The sequence below is a fragment of the Melanerpes formicivorus genome, unplaced genomic scaffold (genome assembly GCF_026170545.1).
Source record: "Melanerpes formicivorus ecotype bairdi unplaced genomic scaffold, bMelFor1.0.p_v2 SCAF_13, whole genome shotgun sequence".
NCBI lineage: Eukaryota > Metazoa > Chordata > Aves > Piciformes > Picidae > Melanerpes > Melanerpes formicivorus.
This window is the reverse complement of record NW_027142365.1, coordinates 6686284-6708900: the sequence shown is the minus strand read 5'-3', so window position 1 is coordinate 6708900 and position 22617 is coordinate 6686284. Positions and strand designations below refer to the sequence as shown.

Here is a 22617-nt window from a genome sequence, read left to right as displayed (position 1 = left end):
GTATTCTACAGTTTAGTGGTTAAAATGCCTATATTATGGATGTGCTAGCTCCTTCAAAAAGAAAAGACACACATTTCAACACAGGCTTTGAGGATTACTGTGGAAATAATTGAATGAAGTTCTTCAATTAGTAGTATTCAAGAAAATGGATTATACTGTTCCTTTATTTGAGTCTGAGTGTCTGCCTGACTTGGCAAGTATGTAATGAGAATGTGCCTTACTTGAAAATGAAAGGCAAGGATAGACCTCCAGCCTTTAAGGATGTTCTAAACCCCCTCTTTTCTTTCCATGCTTTTGGGGATAGATGCGGTCTGGACTCAAGGTTTTGTTTGAGTCAGACTGAAAGAACAGAAGCACACAGGTTATAATTTGACATATTCCTGCAGATATCTGCTGCTATGCTGCAGCATTGTATCAGTGCGAAAGGGAATAGTCATTGGTTTGGAATTCTACTTTTGGTTAGCCCAATGGTATGTTACACAGATTTAATCTTCATTGAATTGTGAACATAAATGTAGAACTCTTAGCTGTTTTCTTTGAGTGTACATCTGAACAACTTCTCTTTGTGTATCACTTGTTACAGGAATGTTAACAATTACAGATTTCATTAACATACTGCATAGATACTATAAGTCTCCAATGGTAAGTACGATGTTAAGCTACACTTCATTTGCCATACAGTACAGAGGCTGAAGGCTTGATGATAGTTGTTACTAAAATTAGTAGGTGGCAGCTTAGCCATGTTACAGGTATACTCCCATGAAAAGATGGCTTTGTGAGCAAGGTATCAGAATGGTATCTGGACACCTGGGTTCAGTTCCCAGCTTTAGCCATGAAAGTACTAGGAGCCTTGGCAGGTAACATAATCTGTCTGCTTCAGTTATATATGTGTAAACATGAGGAATTTTCTTCATGACTGCTACCATTTGTTACGTTTTGTGTGGTGCTTTACTGTAATGATAACCTTCATTTTGGATACAAGGTTCCACTTAGTGTTGTAAGCAATGAATACTGCATGGGGGATGAAGGGCCTGGCTTGACAGACTTACTGAAAACTAGATGTGATACAAGAAGTGTGAAGGAAAATATTTGATAATTAATTGCTGTATATGTGTGTTCAGGTTGCTTCAGCTTCAAAGCACACATTTCAATAGCAATCTGCTCTATGTAAATGGCAAATATCCCCCCACAAAGCATTTGGGGAGAACATCTTTAAATTACATGCAGAAGTTCATTGTATTTGGAGGTCTGGTACATAGCTGTGCATGGTTCACGTGTTCCTGTAAACATCTCTGTATCGTAACCATGACAGAGCCGGATCGAAGGCAGTGTGTGGAGTTCTGCACCATGCTAGCATACGAGGCTTGGATGCATGAAAAGTTTATTCTCTTCTTGGAGTAAACAAGTTAAGCTAGTTATACATATGCAAATATTTCAGTTCCATGGCTGAATTGCACAATCAGTGGGAGATGTGTTGACTTCAATTAACTGCAATTTCAAATTCCCATTGGCAGTCAGCTGGTGAATTCTGTACATTTACATCCCTTTCTTGTTCCTGTCAAATCACAATTCCCCCTCTGCCAATTAAAACATCTACTGTATTTACTAGCTGAAAAATCGAGAGCAGTTGGATGAAGCAGGCATCTGAAGTATCTGGCTTCTCACAAAGCTCATGTTAGCTGCTTTTACTTTTATAGTGAAATTCTTGTCAGATGTCAGTGTGTTCTTCCTTCTTGGTAAAGGTTACATGACCCTCAACCTCAGTGCTTCCATGTAATTGTACCTAAGGCCTGACTGCTTCAGTCCTGTTTGCGTTGCCTGACATCCTATTCTGTAGCTGTGATTAAAGTGACAGCAGGAAGGAGGAATAGCTGAAGTGACAGGGTTTGACTTAAGTGATTGATGTATTACTGAAATCACGTTCCATCAAGGTGCACTCCAGTTAACATAGGTAAAATTATGCTGAAAATGCAATTATTTTAATCATTCTTTCTAAATGCATCATGACACGTACAGTGGGAAGCATATTGCTGCTCTTGTACGAGACAATACCTTTAAATGATTGATGAGCAACACCCAGGTAGTTTCTCCCTTGTATGTGGCCCAAGAGCTAGATCTAGCCTCATCTCAACAGCATTTACAGTGGTCTCCTATTCTTCTGATCACTTCAGTAGATCTTCTGAACTGCACTCTGGTGTCTTAACTGCCTTTTGTCAAACTTTCAAAGAAATTGTTTTACTTACTTGTGTTGGTATCTTGTCAGCCAAAAACGGTGTATTTGAGTAGCCCAGTTATAGTACATCAATTTTGCATCCTTTGAAGATTGTAAGGGAATGTTAATTCTGGAGAGTAATCATGAAGTGTAGCCTCCTTGGGCTCAAAGATAAATGTACTGGGTTTTGTGGAGACTTCTACAGTTCACCTGAAAACTCATCAGCTTTGGCAGTGTTCACAGAGGTGCCTGACAGAGAACAGCTGTGTAAGAGCTGATAGGCACCTCTGGCCCAGGCTATAGCAAGTGCAATTACTGCTACAAGTGGCTGGCTTGCAGCTTGATACCTTCAGAGAAGGGTAGCATCACATCTGAAGGACTTCTAGAAAACCATCAGCAATGTGAAAGGAGCTGCTGCAGGGAGGTTATACAGTCTTGGCAAAGACCTTTGTGAAATAGCTGCCGTCTCTCTTGGTTTTGTTTTCTGTTAGACTTCAGAGATTGGACTCCAGAGGGTGTTTTGCCGTTGCTGATCTGATTTGATAAGCTGCCATCAAAAGTTGCAGACTTGCCACATCCTTTGTCTAGTGTCATTTGCCTGTCCTTTGTGTGAGCCAGTTAAGGAAGCTAAACCAGCAGAAAGCTGAAAATGTTATTGTAACTTTCTTTTTTTGCCTGTTTGACTCCTGGAGCAGCTGAGCAGAGGTCAGATGAGCAGCATTGCTGGCACAGGAGAGATGCTGAGGGCATGCATAGCTTAGGTACAGTGTCTGAAAACATCTGAAGAATCTACTGTCAGTAAAAGATTAAACTTGGGGAGAGCGAGGAGGAAAATTCAATATTGGTTCTTGTGACTGAGCTGAGCATTAAATCAAGTGCTCTTGCTCACTGGTAATCAAGCACCAGTAAAATTTATCTCTGTTAGCATTAAGAAATCAAATTCAGAACACAAGCTTTTTATGAACATAAGCTTTCTACTGGTTTGGGTGAAGAATTGCCATGAGTTGTTTTAGGTGAGATAAATTACTAAGGAGATGCCTTTGGAATCTAGAAGGGACTACAAACCTAGGCAGGTAAAAGATCCTTCCTGTCCCTTGCAATGTTAGGTCCAGTATGGTTCTCTAAATGGAACAAGACTGCACCCTTCTTGTTACTGCCAAGAAATGTTATTCCAGACTGTTCTTACTCTGTTAAATTGTCTGCAATGAAATGTAAGGAAGTTACTTGGGTATGCACAAGCTGTTAATGAGGTTGGTTTTAAAATTAATACTTCAGGCTAAACTTTTCATCTACCCATTGTAGGTTCAGATTTATGAATTGGAGGAGCACAAGATAGAAACCTGGAGGGGTAAGAATATTTACTGCTTGATAGTTCAGTGTGTTGTAATGTTTTTCATTAGTAGTACTGGATGTTTAAATTAATCATAGATGTAGCCTGTCTCTCTCCACGTAATTTTTCATGACAGCAGAAATAGCAAAAGCTTGTCTGTTAGCTCCTGCTGCCTTTCTTTTAGTCAGAAACAGGATGTGGGCTAGAATGATCTGGGCTATGCACTGCTTTGCCTCTCTTTTAAGATTAGTGCCACCTTGCTCTTTAAGAAAGAAAACACAATGGAGTAAGGCTACATGTGTGGCTGTAGTGGTGATTAGTGTATGTGGAGTGGACCTGTGTCTGAGCAAGGATGAGAGTGGCTGGATGACCATATCAATTGAGTGAACTGGTGGATAAGTAACAAACTGTGTCTGGGTGAAGTGCATGACGCAACTAGGAAATTGTAAAACGTGCTGGATGTGAATAGATGTGCTGAATGCAGGGAGGAAGCTTTATATGATCAATAGACCCATCTGCCATAAGACAATGTAGAAGTACCCCATACAACAGTCTGGGAAGAAAAGCTGCTGAGAATTATTTGCTGCTGTTGCAGTGACCCCTGGTGGTGTTTGCTGTAGTCCTGAGCTGAAAAAATAAATCTTTTTCGTGTCAATAGATGAATGTGAGTAAGTGGTAGAGTAACTGAAGAAGCTGTCTCTAGTGCTGTCTGTTCCACTTGATTTTGTAGGAATGAATTCATAACATGTTTTCATAAGAAAAGCTGATGTTTGCCTATAAAGTGTTAATGGTCAATTTTATTTTCTATACCCAGAGCTTTATTTACAAGAGACATTTAAACCTTTGGTGAACATCTCCCCAGATGCAAGGTATGATTATGCTTTCCAGTTCTCTAGTGATTGCCTGCAATGATGATATGCTATAACCCTAGTGAAATTGCCATCAAGTCATGAATAAATCATTTCATTAAATCATAAGGAATGTATTTGGAGCTGTAGCTGACTGTAAAGGGTACTGTTAAGACAACAAAACAGTATAATTGTTTTCAGTGCAGTAGGGCATTTATGAAAGGATGCAGCAAGTCAGCTTGAGACACAATATAGAACTGGACTTGGGTTCTGTGGCAGTCAGACTGCAGCACTTTGAGTTCAATGCTTTCTCCAGGCGTGGAATCTACAGTGCACTAGTGGGAATCTTGGCTCCATGTGTATCAAATGGGGATAGTTCATCCCTGTATGGACTTGAAATGTATAATTAATGTGTTTTGGAGGAAGCCACCTTCAAGTAGGTGTTCATCAGCTATTTGTTCTAGTTTTGCTAGGACTAGGGGGGAAAAAAATACTTGAATGAAAAGTAGACTTGTACAGAGTCTCTTGCTAATTTGTAGTCCACAGTGTCTGTAGGAATGTTCCAGATCTCCCAAGAATAACTTTTTGCTAATCCCAAATGATCATTTAGTGACATTTTCTAATGATCAGTTTGATTTAGCTGCCTATATATACTTATGCATAAAAATGCTCTTCCTGGAAAATGTTACAGAAGTTTGGGATTGAGATAAACAGTGAAAAATAGAGTGTGCCTGATGTGTCTGAACAGAAATACCCATTCTGAGCTCAGGGATACTGTGAGCACAGCACTTGATGGAAAAAGGATAATATTTCTGCAGTAGTTTCTAGCACAAAAAGATACTTCTCATCACTTTACTGGTTTTAGATGTTCAAGAATATATTGTTCATATATCAACATATATTATCTATACTCATATATATTGCAGAGGTTTACCTGAAATCCCTTAACCTCTGTTTCCTGTAGCATTAAAGAGGATGCAAATGCTTAGCACACGCACTTGCTGGGGGGTTGTAAGTGTCCACGTGTATTGACACAACTCACTGTCATAATTCATTCAATTTTGTTTCTCTTCAGCCTTTTTGATGCTGTATATTCATTGATCAAAAACAAAATCCACAGATTGCCAGTTATAGATCCAGTCAGTGGAAATGCACTTTATATACTTACCCATAAAAGAATCCTCAAGTTCCTCCAGCTTTTTGTAAGTATTTGAGGTTATGCTTTTCTTACCCCCCCAGTCTTACTACAGAAACTTCTTTATGAACTTCTATATTCATTGTTTGTATCTTCTTTTGATAACTGAGAAATTAAAGCTTACTGCAGGGCCTGTACATTACCTTTACTTGGTTTTAGTCATTTAAAGAAAATTAACCACCAGGGACTTGTCCCAGCTATTTGAGTACTTTTCTGTCCTTTCTGGACAGAAGCTGGTTTACATGAGAAGAAAAACAAAACATCTCCCAGAGATAAGATTGTCATTATTCACTGTAGCTTATGTTAGTCATGTTAGGAATGACTAGCAGGCCAAAGCAAGCAACAAGAGTTGAAAATAAAGCATTCAGTGTATCTAGTATGCTTTATTGTCTTCTCACTCCACTTTCAGTGGGAATGATTTAGCTTAGGGCCAAAAGCTTTTGGTGATGAGTTACTACGAAAGTGAATGACCAAAAAAACAGTTACATAGTCTTAATTTGGAGCTTCTTTGCATGGAAGTAATGCTTCTAGATCTCAGCTTGTCTTGGCTGTATGTGAAGTTAGTAGCAGGTTATTAGCATGATCTGTGAGAGTCGTTTGGAATCTAAATGGATGAGAGAATAGAGATTTCCTAACGTACATACCAATCGCATGGAAATGTAGAAAGTGCACAAAACTGCATTGTAAATCCATCTATTCTGACTTCCCTAGATGTCAGAGATGCCAAAGCCTGCCTTTATGAAGAAGAATCTGGATGAACTTGGAATAGGAACTTACCATAACATTGCCTTCATACATCCAGACACTCCTATCATTAAAGCCTTGAATATATTTGTAGAGAGAAGGATATCAGCATTGCCTGTTGTGGATGAGTCAGGTGTGTTGGGTTTCTGTATGCAAATAAGGCCAAACCCTGGACCGATTTGGGGGGGAGTAGGGTGGAGGGAAGAGAAAAAAGAGTAACAGTAAAACTTGAAGGAGAGAGGAAGAAAGGGAATATAAATATGTAAGACACATGCTGATAGGCTTGGAAGCACTTGTTGGTTTGGTGTAGGCTTGTTTGGTTTTTCCCTGTCTTTCCTTCTTGACCTGTCTGAAAGACAGAAGAAAATGAGTTTTGTCTTTTCAGCACTTCATTAACTTTTTCTTTTCTTTTTAGGAAAAGTTGTAGATATTTATTCCAAATTTGATGTAATAGTAAGTATATCTTTTTAATTCTCTTAAATATTTCATATGCAGTAAGCATTTGCAAATTAATTTGCTAGTTTGGGGCTGGTTTGTTCCTTCTGTTTAGTTCACAAACTGAAGAAAACAGATTTTTTTTTTTACTTGCTTATGTAAGCTGTTTCAAGTAGTATCATTTGCACACAGGTGCCTGCTGCTCTGGATGTTGCAGGCTTTTAATGTTTGTTGCTCTTTCTGAGACAGGATGATATTCTTCGCCTAGTTGCTGCCATTCCACAAACAGTGTTCTTAATGCTGAAAACTTTAGTGTTCTTGCCTGTCTCTTCTAGCTATTTGTCTTTTTGCTCTTCAGGATTCTCTACTGTTTAAGACCCTGTTTTGCCCTTAAAGCTGGTAGTAGCTATAGCAGAGCCGGTCATGAAAGAAGTAGTAGCTATAGCAGAGCCGGTCAGGAAAGAAGTAGTAGCTATAGCAGAGCTGGTCAGGAAAGAAGTAGTAGCTATAGCCAGAGTGATCTAACATTTCAAAGACAATGAAATTTCATAGTTGGTGGGTTCAGAGATTCAACTTAACTTTGTAGCTGACTGAGACTTTGAGGCAGGACGTGCTTCCTTAATTTTTCCATTCATTTGCAGAAAGGCACCAAAAGGAAGAGTAAGCCTTATGTTTTTCTCTTCAAGAATGACAGGATTTTTAGAGACACTGGGTCATTTATTTGGAAAATCTATATACTGGCATCAGGAAAATAATAAAATAATACTAAAACCACGACAAAGGTTTTAGGATGTAACTCCTAGTCCCAGCTGGGAACTAGAAAGGAGATAGGGCATTGATATTGTTTCAGATTCTCCTCACATATGGGGCAGGGGCGAAAGATGCTGCTGTTAAACGAGAATGACCTCTTGAGGCTTCCAGCCTTTATCAGTCGTCTTCAACCTGATCTTCAGGCTTTGAAGTAAGACAAAAAAAATACCTGAAGTGCCTACTCAGATCTTGCACTAAGCAGAATTTGCAAGATTCAGGTGGTGATTTTAACTTCAAACTACATGGCTATTATGCTTAGTTAAACCAGTGGTTTAAGCTATGCTTTTGTATACAGCTGGCAAAGTTGCTAGGTATAACAAGGTTCTTGAGGGAGAAACCTAGGGATGCTGTGATGTAACACATAACATTGTAGAGTAGTTTCAATTTGCAGAGGCTTTTTATGTTCTCCTAGTGTCCTTCATTAGGAATTAAGAGTTCAGTATAGTAAAACTGCGTCATCATGATCATCTCAAAACTATCATGTCAGATTCAGTGTAATTCAATCCAAAAACTTAATCAATTGCAGTATATTTAGCCAGAAAAGATTTCCATTTTATTGCTTGGTCTGGTGTTTCCAGTTTAAAGTTCTTCTTGCTTCAGTGCACAAAATCAATAGGCCAGGATGTGCCAGCAGTATCAAAATATCACTGTGTGATCACCTCCAAAGGAAAGCTTTTGCTGTTCTATGAGCATGGTTCTGTTCTTAAAACAAATGTTGAGAATATCGTGGTTTTATTACTTTTAGTGGTGGTGCTGTATGTTATTTTTATAGTACTTAACTGAAATACATGTATACACACACAAATTTGTTGTCAACTGGCAGTGCCATCACAGTCCAGGAGAGGGAGTTTGAGCCCACAAATAAAGGTGAAGAGAAACTTTATTCTCTGTTGGGTTCTCCTCTAAGATCTACTCCATGGGTGGTGTTCAGAGCGGTGGGGGTCCTCCCCTGTCCTATGAAAAACAATCGACAAAAACCTGTATATTCTCTATAGCCTAAATTCTGCACAACTTCATCTTTGCATTTGCTGCTCATGGCAAAAACACAAGGGCCATCAAGCCAAACATCAGCAAAGTACGATCGTATTCATTGGCGTAATGCCCATCACAAAAGTGTTTATCAATTAACCCTATTTGTGATAGGCTTTTTAACATAAGTGCTTGCTTGGCTGCTCCCAAACAGCGAAGCTGAAGAGCATCTGCTTTGTCTAATATATGACTTGGAATAGACTCAATTTACAGCAGAAATGTGTCTACTTGATGCCAAAATATTTACTGTACTGAGTACTTTATTACTGAGTACTGAGCTGCATTATGTGCCTTGGGTTCTTTTCAGAATCTTGCTGCTGAAAAAACGTATAATAACCTAGATATCACGGTGACGCAAGCCCTGCAGCACCGCTCGCAGTATTTCGAAGGGGTTGTAAAGTGTAGTATGCTGGAAACACTGGAGACCATTGTGGATAGAATAGTGAAGGCTGAGGTGAGTTTCCTTTTTATTTTTCCCCTCTATTGTAAGCTAAAAGTAGTGTTGCCAAACTAACAAGTACTAGAAATTTCTCCTTTTAAGTGATTTTGATTACTTGGTGAAAGGATGTCTTTCCTAACCACCTGTGTTGGGTATCAGTTTGCTTTGTAGGCTGGGGTTAGAGATGTTTACAGGGATGTGCAAAATACCTCACAGTTCATCTGTAAAATACTCAATTAGTTCTCTCTCTTTTATGACACTGGACTAAATTCAAAGCTTCTCCAAAATAAGGTTTGCAGGCAAATAATTCTTTAAACTCCATCTTGCACAACTAGGTTGATTGGCATATTGTTCAGTAAATGTAATGGGTACAGTCAGTCAATGCATACAGAGTCCTGCACTGCTTCCATACAAATACTGTGAAACAGGGCCTGAAATTAAGTTCTTGTGAAGAATCCCTCACTGATGTACCTGTGCATTCCATTCTTACCTTGTTAGGACTGGGGGCATGCACATGGAGGTGAATGAGTATATAGGAGGCAAATTGAGTACATTGGTCTTTCTCCCCTGTTATGCCTCTCTGCAGAAGAAAATCTGCATTACCTGAGGTGTGATTGCCTCCATTTAGTTTTTTTACTTCTGGGTAAACTTTCCACTTAAATAACCCTTTAGAACTTCCATTAGGCAATTTTTACTTGTCTTTCTGCATCTACTCTGTTGGGGTTTTTTTCCTTCCTGAAACTGAATAATTCTATCATTGCTGATGCACAAATTTTCAGATGTGGATAATTTTGCTATTATCTTAAGCTTGAGATGTTTGGGCTTCAAAAACAACTCCTACCCTTTCATTCAGTCTAAACATAGCGAGATATGTGAAAATGAGTCAGTCAAAACTACCAGCTATTTTTAGCTGCCAGACAAGTGCTTGATCTTACTGGAAATGAAACAATTACAGTGTCCATTTTTATTGAATTCATTACACTGAGAGAAGAATAATGTATTATGTGCATATACAGAAGCTAATAACCCCAACTAAAATCACCAATGGAGTTGCAGCAAAAATGAAATGCAGCAAGATTCTCTCCCTTCCCCCTTTTCTTTCCTTGCTGTGTCAGGCAGGTATTGACTCTTCAAGTAATTCAGTGCTCCTCCTTTCTGACTAGCAACAAAGTGGTTGACCTCAACCATGAATTAACAGCTCTCTTTAAAGAGTCTTACTGATGATAAATCTTTCTTCCCAGCTGTGTCTGTGTGTTTATTAACACTGCAGTGAATTTGCACAGATTAAGTTGAAACTTTTCTTTCATGAGAAATGAAGGATTTTGATGATTTAAAAACCAATCTGGCAGTCACTTTCAATTGTGAATAGAATTCAGTTAAAATCAACTTGCACATGGCAAGATAGAACAAGCTTTAGTGCTGTGCCTCTGAAAAAAACTTTTTCAGAAGGAAGCCTCATTTTGTTTACTGTTTGAGATCACAGGCTGAGTTGGGCAGAGCTTGTAAGCTGGGTAAAAGTCTGATGTGAGTGCTGCCTTCTGAGAGCAGAAGTCTTGTAAAGACCTAGATCTTGGCTGAGCTGTCACTTCAAATCTGATTTTGTTACCATGTCAGATAGCTGTGTGCTTTTTAAACAGCACAGGGCAGGCATGTCTGCACTGAGGAGGAGAGCCACAAAGGGGATCAGGGAGCTGGAGCACCTCCTCTGTGAAGACAGGCTGAGAGAGTTGGGATTGTTCAGCCTACAGACAAGAAGGCTCTATGGAGACCTTAGAGCAGCCTTCCAGTACTTAAAGGCTCAAAGGGGGCCCACAGTGAAGATGAGGAGCGACTCCTTATCAGGAAGTATAGTGATAGGACAAGAGGTAGCAGTTTTTAACTGAAAGAGGGGATATCTAGCTCAGATACCAGGAAGAGATTCTTTAGGTGGTGAGATACTGGAGCAGGCTGCCCAGAGAAGTTGTGGATGTCCCATCCCTGGAAGTGTTCCTGGCTGGGTTGGATGGGGCTTTTAGCACCCTGATTAGTGGAAGGTGTCCCTGCCTTCTTCAACCAAAATCATTCTGTGACTGGTATTGAACCACTTGGAACCATTTTTTTCCCCTTTACTTGTGTGACTTGAAGATCTTTTTGGTTTTCTTTCCTCTAGCTACTACTTCAAATCAGGCAAATATCTCAAAATGTTTTCCCTGCTTTCAGGTCCATCGTTTGGTGGTAGTGAATGAAGCAGATAGCATTGTGGGTATCATCTCCCTTTCTGACATTCTACAAGCTTTGGTACTCACACCAGCAGGTATGGATGTGGCCTTCTGACCTTTGCCATAAGTCATTTGGCAGGGTGTACGCTTATTAATGTTTTAATGGGCAATAAGGGATGAAGTTGAAGGTTTTGTGTACAGACAACCTCTACAACAGGGCTTCTTCCCCACCTTCCTGAATGTCTGTGCTGTACCCCAGTGTGGATGCAGCTGTCCTTTCTCCACTAACTCTGCAAAACCACTTCCTGGGAGCCCTGCAGTTGTCTGGCTCTGCTGTGGGTTTTGGTTGGCACAGCTCTCAGACAGCACCCCAGGCCATCAGCATTATTCCAGTAGAAACCTCCAGTGTATTACTAAACATAATCTGGTTCCTTTTAACAGGAGGCTCCAACAAGAGATTTATTTCTGATACTTTTATGTTGATTGGTTAAGGGTAGTTGGTTTGGGGCTTTTTTTCCCTTTATTGGTTTGTCTTTTGGGGGTTTTTGTCTTCTGGGTGTGTGTTGGCCTTCTTGTTTCTTCTGAGCTGTTTTGGGGTCTTTTAAAATTTTGCCCAGGTTACTCACCTGCTTTAGGTTCTTAGCTGTAACTTCACTTTGGACATGTAAATGATTTCAGTGTCACAAGAACTAAAGAAAGGCCGTCTTTTCTTTTGGCTCTGTGAGGAAGACAAAAAATGTCTTGAAGACTATAGTTTTGTCTGAAAAAAATGAATTCAGAAATGAAACTAAGCAAACAGAGTATGTCCTTCAGAAAAAGTCTAAATGTGAGCTTCACTGGGAGCTCTTACTGGTAGGTAATTGAGTAATGGAAAAGCCTTTCTCTTCTGTAGCTGTAAAAAAATAAGAAATTAATTATAAACCCCAAGTGAGTTAGCTGTTTAAAATAGGAAGACTTCTCTGAAGTAAGTAATGGGTGATACTGCTTCGAGGTGTTATGTCAGTGCATCTGCTTCCTTTTAATGACCTGGAAGAGCATGCAACCCAGCTTTCTGTGAAAGGTATGAGCATGAGAAACAGGCCCAAAGGCCTGGGTCCAGCGGACTCATTTGCCCAGGAGAATGGAGGGAGTTGTGTCCATCCCAAGAGGGAGATGTAAAGACAGGCAGAGGAGGTAGTTTCCCTCCTGACCGGAGAATAGGAAGATCCAAGGGAGTAGTAAGATTATTGTTAATGGAGCAGAGTTGTTTGGAGCAAAGATGACTCTGGATACTGACAAATTGAGAGCTTTGCCATACTGGAATTGCATGGACTTCTCAGTAGTGCTCTGTAGTTCAGAAGGGCAGCTCCTGCTCCCATACTCTGGGCCATGTGTTTCTAGTGTTTAGTGTGTAGCAGCACCCACACTCATGGCACTGTGAGCTGCTTTAACTCTTTGAAGTGAAATTGAAGCAGCAAAATGGCTGCAGAGTTTTGTCAGTCTGGCACACACTGAAGTGGCTCACAGAGAGCCCAGTACTGAGTACAGGGCCTAGAGCAGCGAAGGGGGCATGGATTATGCCACTGGAAGAGATGAGGTAAAGAAAGGCATCTTTTAGGCACAGTTAGACATTAGATTGCAGTTCCACAGGCAACTGCTTGATTTTAGAATGAGACTTGTCCTATGAAGTGAGGATGTCTGCCACGTAGATCTTGTCCAGAGTGTGATGAACCTCTTAAAATGGTTGTGCAAGAACAATGGGATAAACCATGCCCTAAATTGTCCATCTCTCTTCACAGACTATAAAAAAACCCAAACCATTATTGACTGGCAGGAATTAAGACCAGCCTATGTCAGGGAGAAGAGTGTCAGTTACGGTGTTAAATCTGGCTGTATGTGATGAATCCTTCAGTGTTTGATTATACATTACAAGTAGTAACTCCAGGTTGCTGGCAAGAGATTCTTGCTCTGGAGTGAGATGCTGAAGCCAAATTCACCATAGGGTACAGTTGTTGCCCAGTGTGTGGCTAGTTTGAGAACTTGGAGGAGAGGTAAAATGCTGTGCAGTCCTGCTGAGCAGGTCTCTTGGATCTTTCCCAGGGAAAATGGGTCCATCAACCCAGAGGAGTTCAGCTGAATTCTCATTACTTACTTGTCAGGCCAGACTTCATTTTTGAGGCAATGATGATTAGGCCTGGCTCCGGAACTGATGGGCAGATTTGGAATGTGCCTTTTTGGCTGGGTTTATTTTTTGCTGGTGAGAATTTTCAAAGCCACTTCTAGTAACTTCCCAGAAGAGTTCTTTAGACTACCTGTCAATGCAGTTAGAAGCAATGATGGTCTCGAAGCCTTCCTCACTGTTTCATGTGAGCATTTTCATCACACCCATCTGTAAGTGGTATTGAGCTCTAAGGCTCTGATAACAGGGTCAGAGAGAGTTCCAGCGTTCAGAATGAGCAGTGCTTTTCCAGAAGCCAAGCTGTGTGCACAGGGCAATCACACACGCTTTCCTCTTCTGTTAACAGGTGCCAAACAAAAGGAGAACGAAAGTGAATGACTGCTGTGAATGTATCCACTGCTGTAGGAGAACCTGAACAAAGTTTCTGGGTCAAGTTTGTCTCAAGAACAGTGACTGCAATAGAACAGAGCAGGATGGTTGAGAATGTGTATTGGGACTTAGTGATGGATGATGAGTCTATTCCCCCCAGTGATGTCGCAAAAAAAGCATGACAAAAGCTTATGTAAAAATGTAGGCTTGTACTTCAAAATGTCTTCAAAACATTTGCTGGAAGACTTCACATGATGTCCTTCATTAAAATGCACTGTAATCTGAAACTTTCTCATTTTGTATTTGGCAGAAGTCACTGGTCAGCAATGGATATGTGTGACATAAGGCAAGTGTATGGCATATTCATATCATAGTGCCTTATGTCAAAATACAGCAATATGTCATCACTGTTGCCCATCACTGTCAAAGGAAGTGTTGTGCTAAATGAGACACTGTATTTGAATGTGAAAGTCTTTAAACCTAAAACCAAATCAGTTTCAGTTCTCATCAGATTTGTCATAAAAGCTGTAATTTGAACGTCGATAGACTTTAAACCTTCAATGAGAGTTTTGTGTTAAATGTTGCATTCTGAACTGATGTAAAACAAGACTGATTTTAAAAACAGCTTTATTTATTTTTACTTTCATGACGATTTTTTACACATCTTTGGTGGATAGCTAAAAATTTCACCATATCCATTAATAAACTGTTGATTGTTATACAAACAAGTGGTAGATTTTGCTCATTATTTAACTCTCTGGAGCTGCAGAAGCTGTGGTCTGTTGATCAGTCCACGCTGCTTGAGCTGAAGATTCCAGAGGCATGGATGGAGAGTGCTCAGTACTGTAATACACAGGCACCACAGAGGAAACAAGGTGCCAGAGAACAGTATTTTCATCTGTATTAAAGTGTAAAACAATGTTTGTACAACCAACCTGAACCTTTTTTATTGTATATGATTTGTACAGAAGTGGAGAAGAGAGGAAAGCTGTGGGTTATTTGCTGATGTAAATGTACTGTAAAGCTTGAAGATGAGACTTTTATAATTGTAGATTCTTGTAGATGGAAGTAATTAAACCCTACAACATCAGTTTGGTTTTAGCAGTTCTTGCCAAGTTGTCCTGCATGTATAAATGTATGTGCCCTTTCTGGACTAGGTATAGAAGCCTTCTGCTTTTCATTTGACTTCAGAGGTGGCTTCTGCTAATGTGTTAATGCAGGTAGGGCTGCTCCGTGCTCTTTCCAGCCTGGACACTGTGCTGGGATAATGCATTATTATTCCCCATTAATATGCACTGATGTAAAAGGTTACTGGATTTCAGGTTTTCCTCTAAAATGAGAGGTGTTTCATAGTAATGGAAACCCCTTTCATCAGAACTCTTTCACTTTCTGAAAGAATTTAAATTTAGAACTAAATGTGTGACATTTTTCTTACTGGCATTTTTCATGTACAAAAATATTCCTGTAGTTCACAGTGGGAACTGTTCTCTTAGACTTATCTCTTCATCTATTTCACACTATGAAAAACATGGTCAAGTCTCCAGCACCTTTTCTGACTGGGTAAATATTGACTCTTCCTTGCAGTTCCAGATGGTATGGAATTGAAATGGTTGCTTTGGCCTGCCAACAGCCACCGTGGGCCCTGGTGCTGACTGCTGCTGTCTGAGATCAGCACAACTCTGTCTTCTTTGTGGAGTGATAGAAATTAAAAATAGTGGGGGCTGTTCTGGGGGACCCTGGAGAACTCTGAATTAAAGATGAAAGATCAGCACTGCTACATGTCAATGCCACCTAAGCCACAGAGATGCAATACTGTGAAAGCTCAGACCTGGCTCCAGTACCTGTCCTGTAGCCACCTCTGGAGGAGGGAGGTCAGGGACTATCTAAACCCAAATCTACGCATGAGCATATCCTTCAGCCCTAGAGTCAAGGGATTTTTTGATGTGAGGATTGAACAACTGTGAGGTACTTTATGTACTTTTTTTTTTTAACACCAAGTCTTTTGGCCCCATTCCTTGCAGACAGCTTTGGGCCTGGCTGCACAAATTGGTATGCAGAAAGCCAGAATGAATTTGCACTTTTCAACCAACCACGCACGGGCTTCCTCTTTTACCATTGCAGGTGCTGTTGGTGTGTTTCAGACACAGGACCAGGAAAATGATGGAGAGCAGCCTCCTCAGGAATTCAAAACTGTATTTAGAGAATGTTCACCCTTACTGTCTGGAACTGAGTTCTGAACTTTGCATTTGTGAGAAGCGGAGCTGCAGCGTAACTCCAGCAGCATGAATAAACAGCAGAGTTCTCAAAGGCACTGTGTGTGCTGGCACAAGTGCCAGTGCTGATGCAGTAGACACAACTAAAATCAAGTCATTTTTAATACAGAGCAGTTTCTTAGGGAGATACAAAAATGCTCATTCCAGCATAAGGGAGGGGTGACTCAGCAGCACTGCTGCAGTGACAATGCAACTGAAGCTTTGATCTAGGACTTCATCTAGCTTGTGAGGGCTCTCTAGAGAAGAGCGTCAATAAAATGTCATTAAACTCACCTGGCTGCACAGTTTGTCCTCTGGACAGGCAGTAAGCAGTGGCTCCAGGTGCTGTTTTTTCATCCAGACAAGGACAATGCTGTAAATGGAGCTGGTGGCAGTGAGCATCCCCACTGTATGCTGAAAACTTGTTCAGTAACAGCAATGTGAATGGATGTGAAATGCCATAGAAAGGGATTTTGCTTTAAGCAGTGAGGCTATAAAATCCCAGGCCATGGTTTGGTTGATTAGATCATGTTGGGTGATAGGTTAGACTTGATGATCTCAAAGGTCTTCTCCAACCTGATTAATTCTATATCTTATTATTTAAATGTGATTGATTGATTCCTGTGCTTTCCTCTGCATTTCCTGGTCCAGCAAGAGACATCTGTAAAGGAGAATTACTCTAAAGTGATTCTGGGTCTTGGAAGGGAGCAGATGAAGTTTGGGGTTTACCTACCACAGATATTTTTAGCTGTTCAAGTGTAAGTGTTTCTTGGTAGACTTCAGGCCTCAGTATTTTTTGGTATCTAAAAATGGTCTGAACTAATACAGGAAAAAAAAGTGACCCTTTGCTGGCATTGACCACTTGACTGATGAAAATGTTTTCCTGTTTTACTTCTGGAATACTTCTATCTAAAAGGCTTAAGATCCTTAAGGGCAGCTTCCTGATAGTATTTGAGCTGAACTGCAGCTGCTGCATATCCAAGGCCTATTCATCTGCTTTTACTTAGTTGGCTGGGAATGTTTGGCTAACAGAGAGAGCCAACCTCACTTTCTGAGGCCAGAGCTCTTGTTCTGACAGCAGCTAAGCAATCTGACTGAGGCTGTTCCAAGACTATGCACTGCTTTGAGAACACTCCTTGATATGTTTGGAGAGTGTAGGGTAAATCACATCTTGCAGTTTTGGTCCAGCTAGAAGGGAAACCACATGTGCTTAACCTGTCCCACAGCAGGCTCTCTAACTGTTCATACTGGACTCTCCAGTGTTAAGTAAGCAGTTCACTTCAAAAGTGTCTTATGAACTTTCACCCCTTATGCTCTTGTATTGAGCACTTACTAGGGGCAATTTCCAGAGGAAAATGCCACTCACTATTTAATACTGCCCTTGTACCCACATCATGCATTTGTGCAAAATGCATGCTGCAGACACTGTTCTTTACTCTGAACTTAAGGTTTTAATTTAAGTGTGGTTTTGAAAGTCACTTTCTCAGTACACAGTTGTGTGATGACAGCAGTCAGACCTGTTCCCAGTGAAGTGAATGGGAACAGGAGGTGACCTGCACTCACAGGAAGAAGTACCTCTAGCGTGTGTCCCTGCCAGCTGCACACTAGGGTCTGCATGGCATCAGCCTCTGATGGCAGTAGCCCCTGTGAACCAAATGTCTTAACTTCTGTGAAGACTTTGCCAGGGTTTCTGCCTGAATATTGGAAAATAGAAGCATTGTGGAAATGCAAGGACAAGTGTAAGAGTGAACTGAATGTACTTTGTAACCCCTGTGGGCAGCAGAGTCTGTGCTGTACGTGTGGAAGCATGCCCAATGCAAACACTGGACACACTTCAAAGCACTCCCAGGGAAGGTCCTGATTTGGGAAAGGACAGGGCAGGTAATTACACTGGTAATTGCTGTTACAGGAATTGACTGCACAAGTCAGAGCTGTTCTGTGTTTGTGGGTTTCTATGTGCTGTATTATCATAAAAATTCTTGACTGCAAGTTTACTGCATGAAATTCATCATGGCTTCTTCATCACAGAAAAGCAGACAGAGGCAACAAAAGAGACACGTTCCATTCTTGCAGCCTCCCTCAAGGTTGCTTCCTCATCTCACTACACACACTTCTTTGGTGCCTGCAGTTCCAGTGTTTTGCAGAATGTGGGCTGTACCTGATGTGTAGCATTCATGAACATGTTGCTAACTCATTTACAATACAATTAATGTAATTTATCACCTGAACTGATATGAAGGCTACATCTGATTTGAAGAACAAATCAAGATATAAAGCAGGCCTGGGTCACAGCCAGTGTATAGGTACACAGGGTACATCCCTTGTCCCAGAGGTCTCGGAACTGTGCTGTAGTTCAGAGCACAACTTGCAAACAGTAGAATTGAAGCAGCTGGAGTGGGACCAGGGAAGATGGAAGCAAAGCTCTAATTCCTAATGCTACAGCTGCTACAGAGTGTGGTGCTGCAAGGTCACAACCTAGACAGCACTCTCAGATTGTTTAGAGGGGGAGAGAACTCTAGCAAAAGGGCTACATAGTGACTCTCTGAAGCTGTCCAGACCTAAGCATGTAAACAGGGGGAGTTCAAATCACACACAATCAGCCTGGAGAAGGCTCCAGGAAGGAGATACTGTCTGAAAATGCAGATTAGATTTTAGCAGAGTAAAAATCACAGCATCAAAACACAAGCAACAGGAACTGGGAGGGTATGGAAGTGTAGCTACCACAAACTTCATCTGCACATTCAAATCCACTTATGTCATTGAAAGTAACATATTTCAGTTCTCTCAGACCTCTGATTCAGTAGTTAACCCAAATTACAGACCACAGCATGGTGGCAGAGGGAGTGAGGGCAAAGATGGCAGCACAGCTGCAGAGCAACACTAAGACTGGTCCTGCAGGATTATGGCTACTGCAATCCTTGTGTCTTTTCAAAAATCATCTTTTAAAACATACAAGGCAGAAAGGGATACAGTGACCTACATCAGCCAGGACTGTCCCTCCACACCTCTTAGCATCTTTGAACACCATCACAAAGGGAGGATTTCCAGTGCTGCTCTTTCTGCAGGCCCACAAAATACACCTGTGTGGTAGGGTCACACAAATTCTGTGCTATGGTACTCCAGAGCTGTGGTGGAGTGGGAATCTGCATTACAGTGAGTGGAAAAAAAGAGAGGCTGGACGTGGAGAAGGTATATACAGAATAATAGCCACTGCAGTCATCACTGTTGAAAGTACATAAAGTTTATCTCATTTTCTCATGAAGTAACTGTGGCTGTGTGCCTATTCACCAGAGGCCATCACACCTGCTGTTCACAGCCTACCAGTACTGAGCCCTCAAGATCCTATCATCCCGAAGTGAAGAGTATGATCAGACTATCAAAAAAAATTCAAGTGCCTCCCTAAAGTTTGTTTGCTGCTTCAGAAGTGAATTGCTTTTCTGTATAAAAACCATTCCTTCCTTTCAGTTCCCTGGCCCCTTAGCACGTTAGATGAAGCTCATAGATGGGAATGAATGGGTAAAATCAGGGAGATGACCTGTATCCCTTAACACCATCAAACTTGTAAGCCGTTTTATTTCTATCAGGGAGGTGTACCTTGGTGTAATTGCATTTTAGATACCAGTGTAGCCCCCCAAAAGATAAATCCACATAGAGAAAAATATTTCTATATGTAAGTAACATTAATCTTTTAAGAAAAGGTAGACTGTGTATTACCAAAAGCGTGTTCAAAGCAGCAGTAGAAAGGGAGAAAGCCAAGCTTCCTGTTCTTCACGTCTGTCTCCTCTAAATACTGCATCAAGAGCTGAAGTCCCCATCAGCACACGTGGCACGGCTTTCGAGGGGGGAAAATCAACACCGCTTAGATCTCATAATTAACAACTTTCCCTTATACACCCGCCCTTTCCTTCAAGCGCAGTCGCTGCACTTGGACATGCTCAGAGCCGACGTTTCCGCGGCAGCTACCTACGAACAAAACGAAGAGGCACTGAGATGACTTCAAATACGCGTCACAGCGTGGGGAGTGCTCCTTTGCGGGACAAGCAAGGCAGCGGCAAGTGTCCTTAGGACAGCCAGGACAACAGGCTGCGAGCGCGCCCCGCAGCGGTGGGGGCCAGGAAACATCCCCCGCACAAAGGCGCGGCAGCGGCTCCGCCACCCCGGCTCGTCCTGCGACTGAGCTCCCACAGCGGCGCGCGTGGAACACCACCGGAGCGTGCCGCGCTCCTCCGAGCGCACCGACCCCCCGCTGCGCACGCGCGGCACTTCAGCGTCCTCCGCCCAATCCGCGTCCCCGCGCGCCCTTGGCCGACTAGCCCCGCCCCTTTCTTTGAACGCCGTCGGTTACCGCAGCCGCCGCTCTCCGCCAATCGGCGCCCGCGCTGCCACGGCGCCGCCCAATCGGCGCTCGGCGGGTGAGGGGCGAGGCGGGGCGGGAAGGTATGACGCAGCGGGTTTTTCCCCTGGCGGTGCCTGGCGCCGGTTTTCGGCGGCGGCGAGGTCGCTGCTCCGGCCTGTGACGCGGTGACGCACAGGTACGTGAGGGGTTGGCGAGACCGCCGGTCACGTGGGGCGGGCGCCGCCGCTGCTGCCAGGCGCCGCGGGTCCCGTGCGGTCGGGCCGCCGCTTCGCCGCCCCTCCCCCGTCTACCCCCGCCGCATGTCGCTGGCGGCGCGCCCCGCTCCCCGTCAGCCGACCGCCAACCGCTGTCGCCGCCTCCTCCTCCTCTACCGCCGCCGCGACCGCAGCCGCTGCCGCCGCCCTTGATGTGGTTCGGGGCCGGGCGGAGAGAAGATGCCGCCGTCCAAGTCACGCAAGATCGCGATCCTGGGCTACCGGAGCGTGGGTGAGCGTGGGGCGCCGCTGCGAGGTGGGGTGCGAGGGTAGGGGTGGGGGTAACAGACCGTTGGGGCGGAGGTGCGGCGCCTTCCCTTGGCCCCGGCTCTGCAGCGCCCCCCTGCCTGTGGGGAGCGCGGCCCGGCCCGGGCGGCCCCCGCCTCATCGCTCTCCCCCGCCGCAGCAGGTGCAGCGGCGGGGAGGGGAGGGCCAGGCCGCCCCGCTTCCCGCCGCCGGGAGCGCGCAGCTGCGGCGGGCGGGCCCCGCCATGGCGGCGCCGCAAAGCGCTGCGGACCCGGGGCTGCGGGGCCGCTGTGCCCTTAATAGGAAGTTTCACACGCACCGCCGCCACCCTTCCCGCCCCGCCGCCGCGCTCCCAGCCGGGCCTCCTCCAACAGCCGCGCGGTGCGCACCCTGGAACAGCGTGTCGGGGGCGTTGTTGGTGAGGAGGTGCCTCCCCCCCGGCGGCTGTCGGTGTGCTGGCAGCGAACCCCGAACTGCTGCCACCTCCGCCTCTGCCGGTCCCAGGGGAGCAGTGTTACGCCAGCCGCTCATAATGCGGGTGGTTGCTAGCCCTTGGGACCGGTAAGGCGTGCGGTGCAGAGCGGGAGTGCTCCGTTCCCGTTTGCTCCGTGAAGCTGTGGTGCAGCTTCCTTCAGGCGAGTCCCTGCATGGGGTTTAGAAGCAATTTCGGAGTGCTGAGGGGAAACCAGGTTCATCTATTCCTATTTCTAGTTTGTTGTTTTTTTGGCCTTCTCAATCGATGTTCTTCACGTCCCCATCAGCAACGTCGTAAAGTTGCTGTGGAGCTGGTTGTGCTTGTTAAGGCCGTGGGGTTGTAGTGGTCGTGGTGTCCCCAGCACGGGATCACGTTGCTGTCGCACAGCGCTGCTGGTACAGTCCAGCGCAGGCTCCATCTGCGGGGAGGAACTTCCTGGAAACGGCCAGCACGAGTCTATAGTAGCTGATGGGGCTTTTGTTCTGTAACTGCGCTTACCTATAATCCTTTCTCCTCCATTCAGTGATGGAAAACGGTTTCAGATGTTTCAGCGGGCTCTCAAAACAGAGAGGCATAAGCGGAGCTACCCTGCAGTCCATTTCATTGTATTGTGTTAGCCTTTCTTTTGTCTCTTTTCATTGAGTACTGGAGAAAACAAGCAATGGGCACAGTAAGTGGGAGAGAAGAATGCTTGAAACTGTCGAGACGGGATGTACAGTTGAGCTTTGGTTTTTTCCTCTCTTGGCAGGGGCAAATAGCAGTCAAAACCAGAAGAGAAAGTATAGTATTAATCTGATTAGTTGTGATTTGAGCAATAGTACTTATGGAAAGAACAGGCAAAAATCTGTGTAATGTCTGGTAAGACCCGCTGCTGAACTTTTTCAGATGAAGCTACTGAGACAGATGTGGGGTTCTGCTTGATAGGACATGATCAATTGTGTTAGAATAGCTACAAGTTGTGTGAATATTGAGTTAAGAGGGGGCAAAAATCTACTTTACTGTACTTTTCCATTCATTGTCCTTGGCCATTATGTTACAGGTAAAAATCTTGCTTGTTAAGCTGCAAATTTACTCTTAAATACATAAGCCTTGAATTTCTAGGCAGATCTTCAAGCAGTGCAAGCAAGTCATTGGGGTCTGTGAGTTTTAGATTGGGTTCTCCGCTTATTCAAGTGTGCCTCCTAACGCCTAGGAGGATAGCAACTTAGTTTGGCTGTAGAGAAGCTTTTGAATAAGGTTTGCTGTGTATCATCATAAGAGTATTGA

At 43.3% G+C, this 22617-nt stretch overlaps 2 protein-coding genes across 7 annotated transcripts in view; both read left to right on the top strand.

Moving 5' to 3' along the window:
* Positions 1-14857, top strand: part of PRKAG2 (protein kinase AMP-activated non-catalytic subunit gamma 2) — a 186969-nt gene extending 172112 nt beyond the window's left edge. For all 4 annotated transcript variants that reach the window (XM_068145964.1, XM_068145965.1, XM_068145966.1 and 1 more), the window contains 9 exons: positions 584-642; positions 3515-3560; positions 4357-4411; positions 5466-5592; positions 6297-6462; positions 6745-6782; positions 8911-9057; positions 11242-11335; positions 13745-14857. In XM_068145964.1, coding sequence (XP_068002065.1) covers positions 584-642; positions 3515-3560; positions 4357-4411; positions 5466-5592; positions 6297-6462; positions 6745-6782; positions 8911-9057; positions 11242-11335; positions 13745-13776 — 764 coding nt within the window. In that variant the 3' untranslated portion in view covers positions 13777-14857. The remainder of the gene's footprint in view (positions 1-583; positions 643-3514; positions 3561-4356; positions 4412-5465; positions 5593-6296; positions 6463-6744; positions 6783-8910; positions 9058-11241; positions 11336-13744) is intronic.
* Positions 14858-20560: 5703 nt separating this feature from the next.
* Positions 20561-22617, top strand: part of RHEB (Ras homolog, mTORC1 binding) — a 36709-nt gene continuing 34652 nt past the window's right edge. The window contains exon 1 of one of the 3 annotated variants that reach the window (XM_068145963.1): positions 20561-20886. In XM_068145963.1, the coding sequence (XP_068002064.1) occupies positions 20811-20886 (76 nt within the window). In that variant the 5' untranslated portion in view covers positions 20561-20810. The remainder of the gene's footprint in view (positions 20887-22617) is intronic. The other 2 variants (XM_068145961.1, XM_068145962.1) reach the window with 2 other exon arrangements.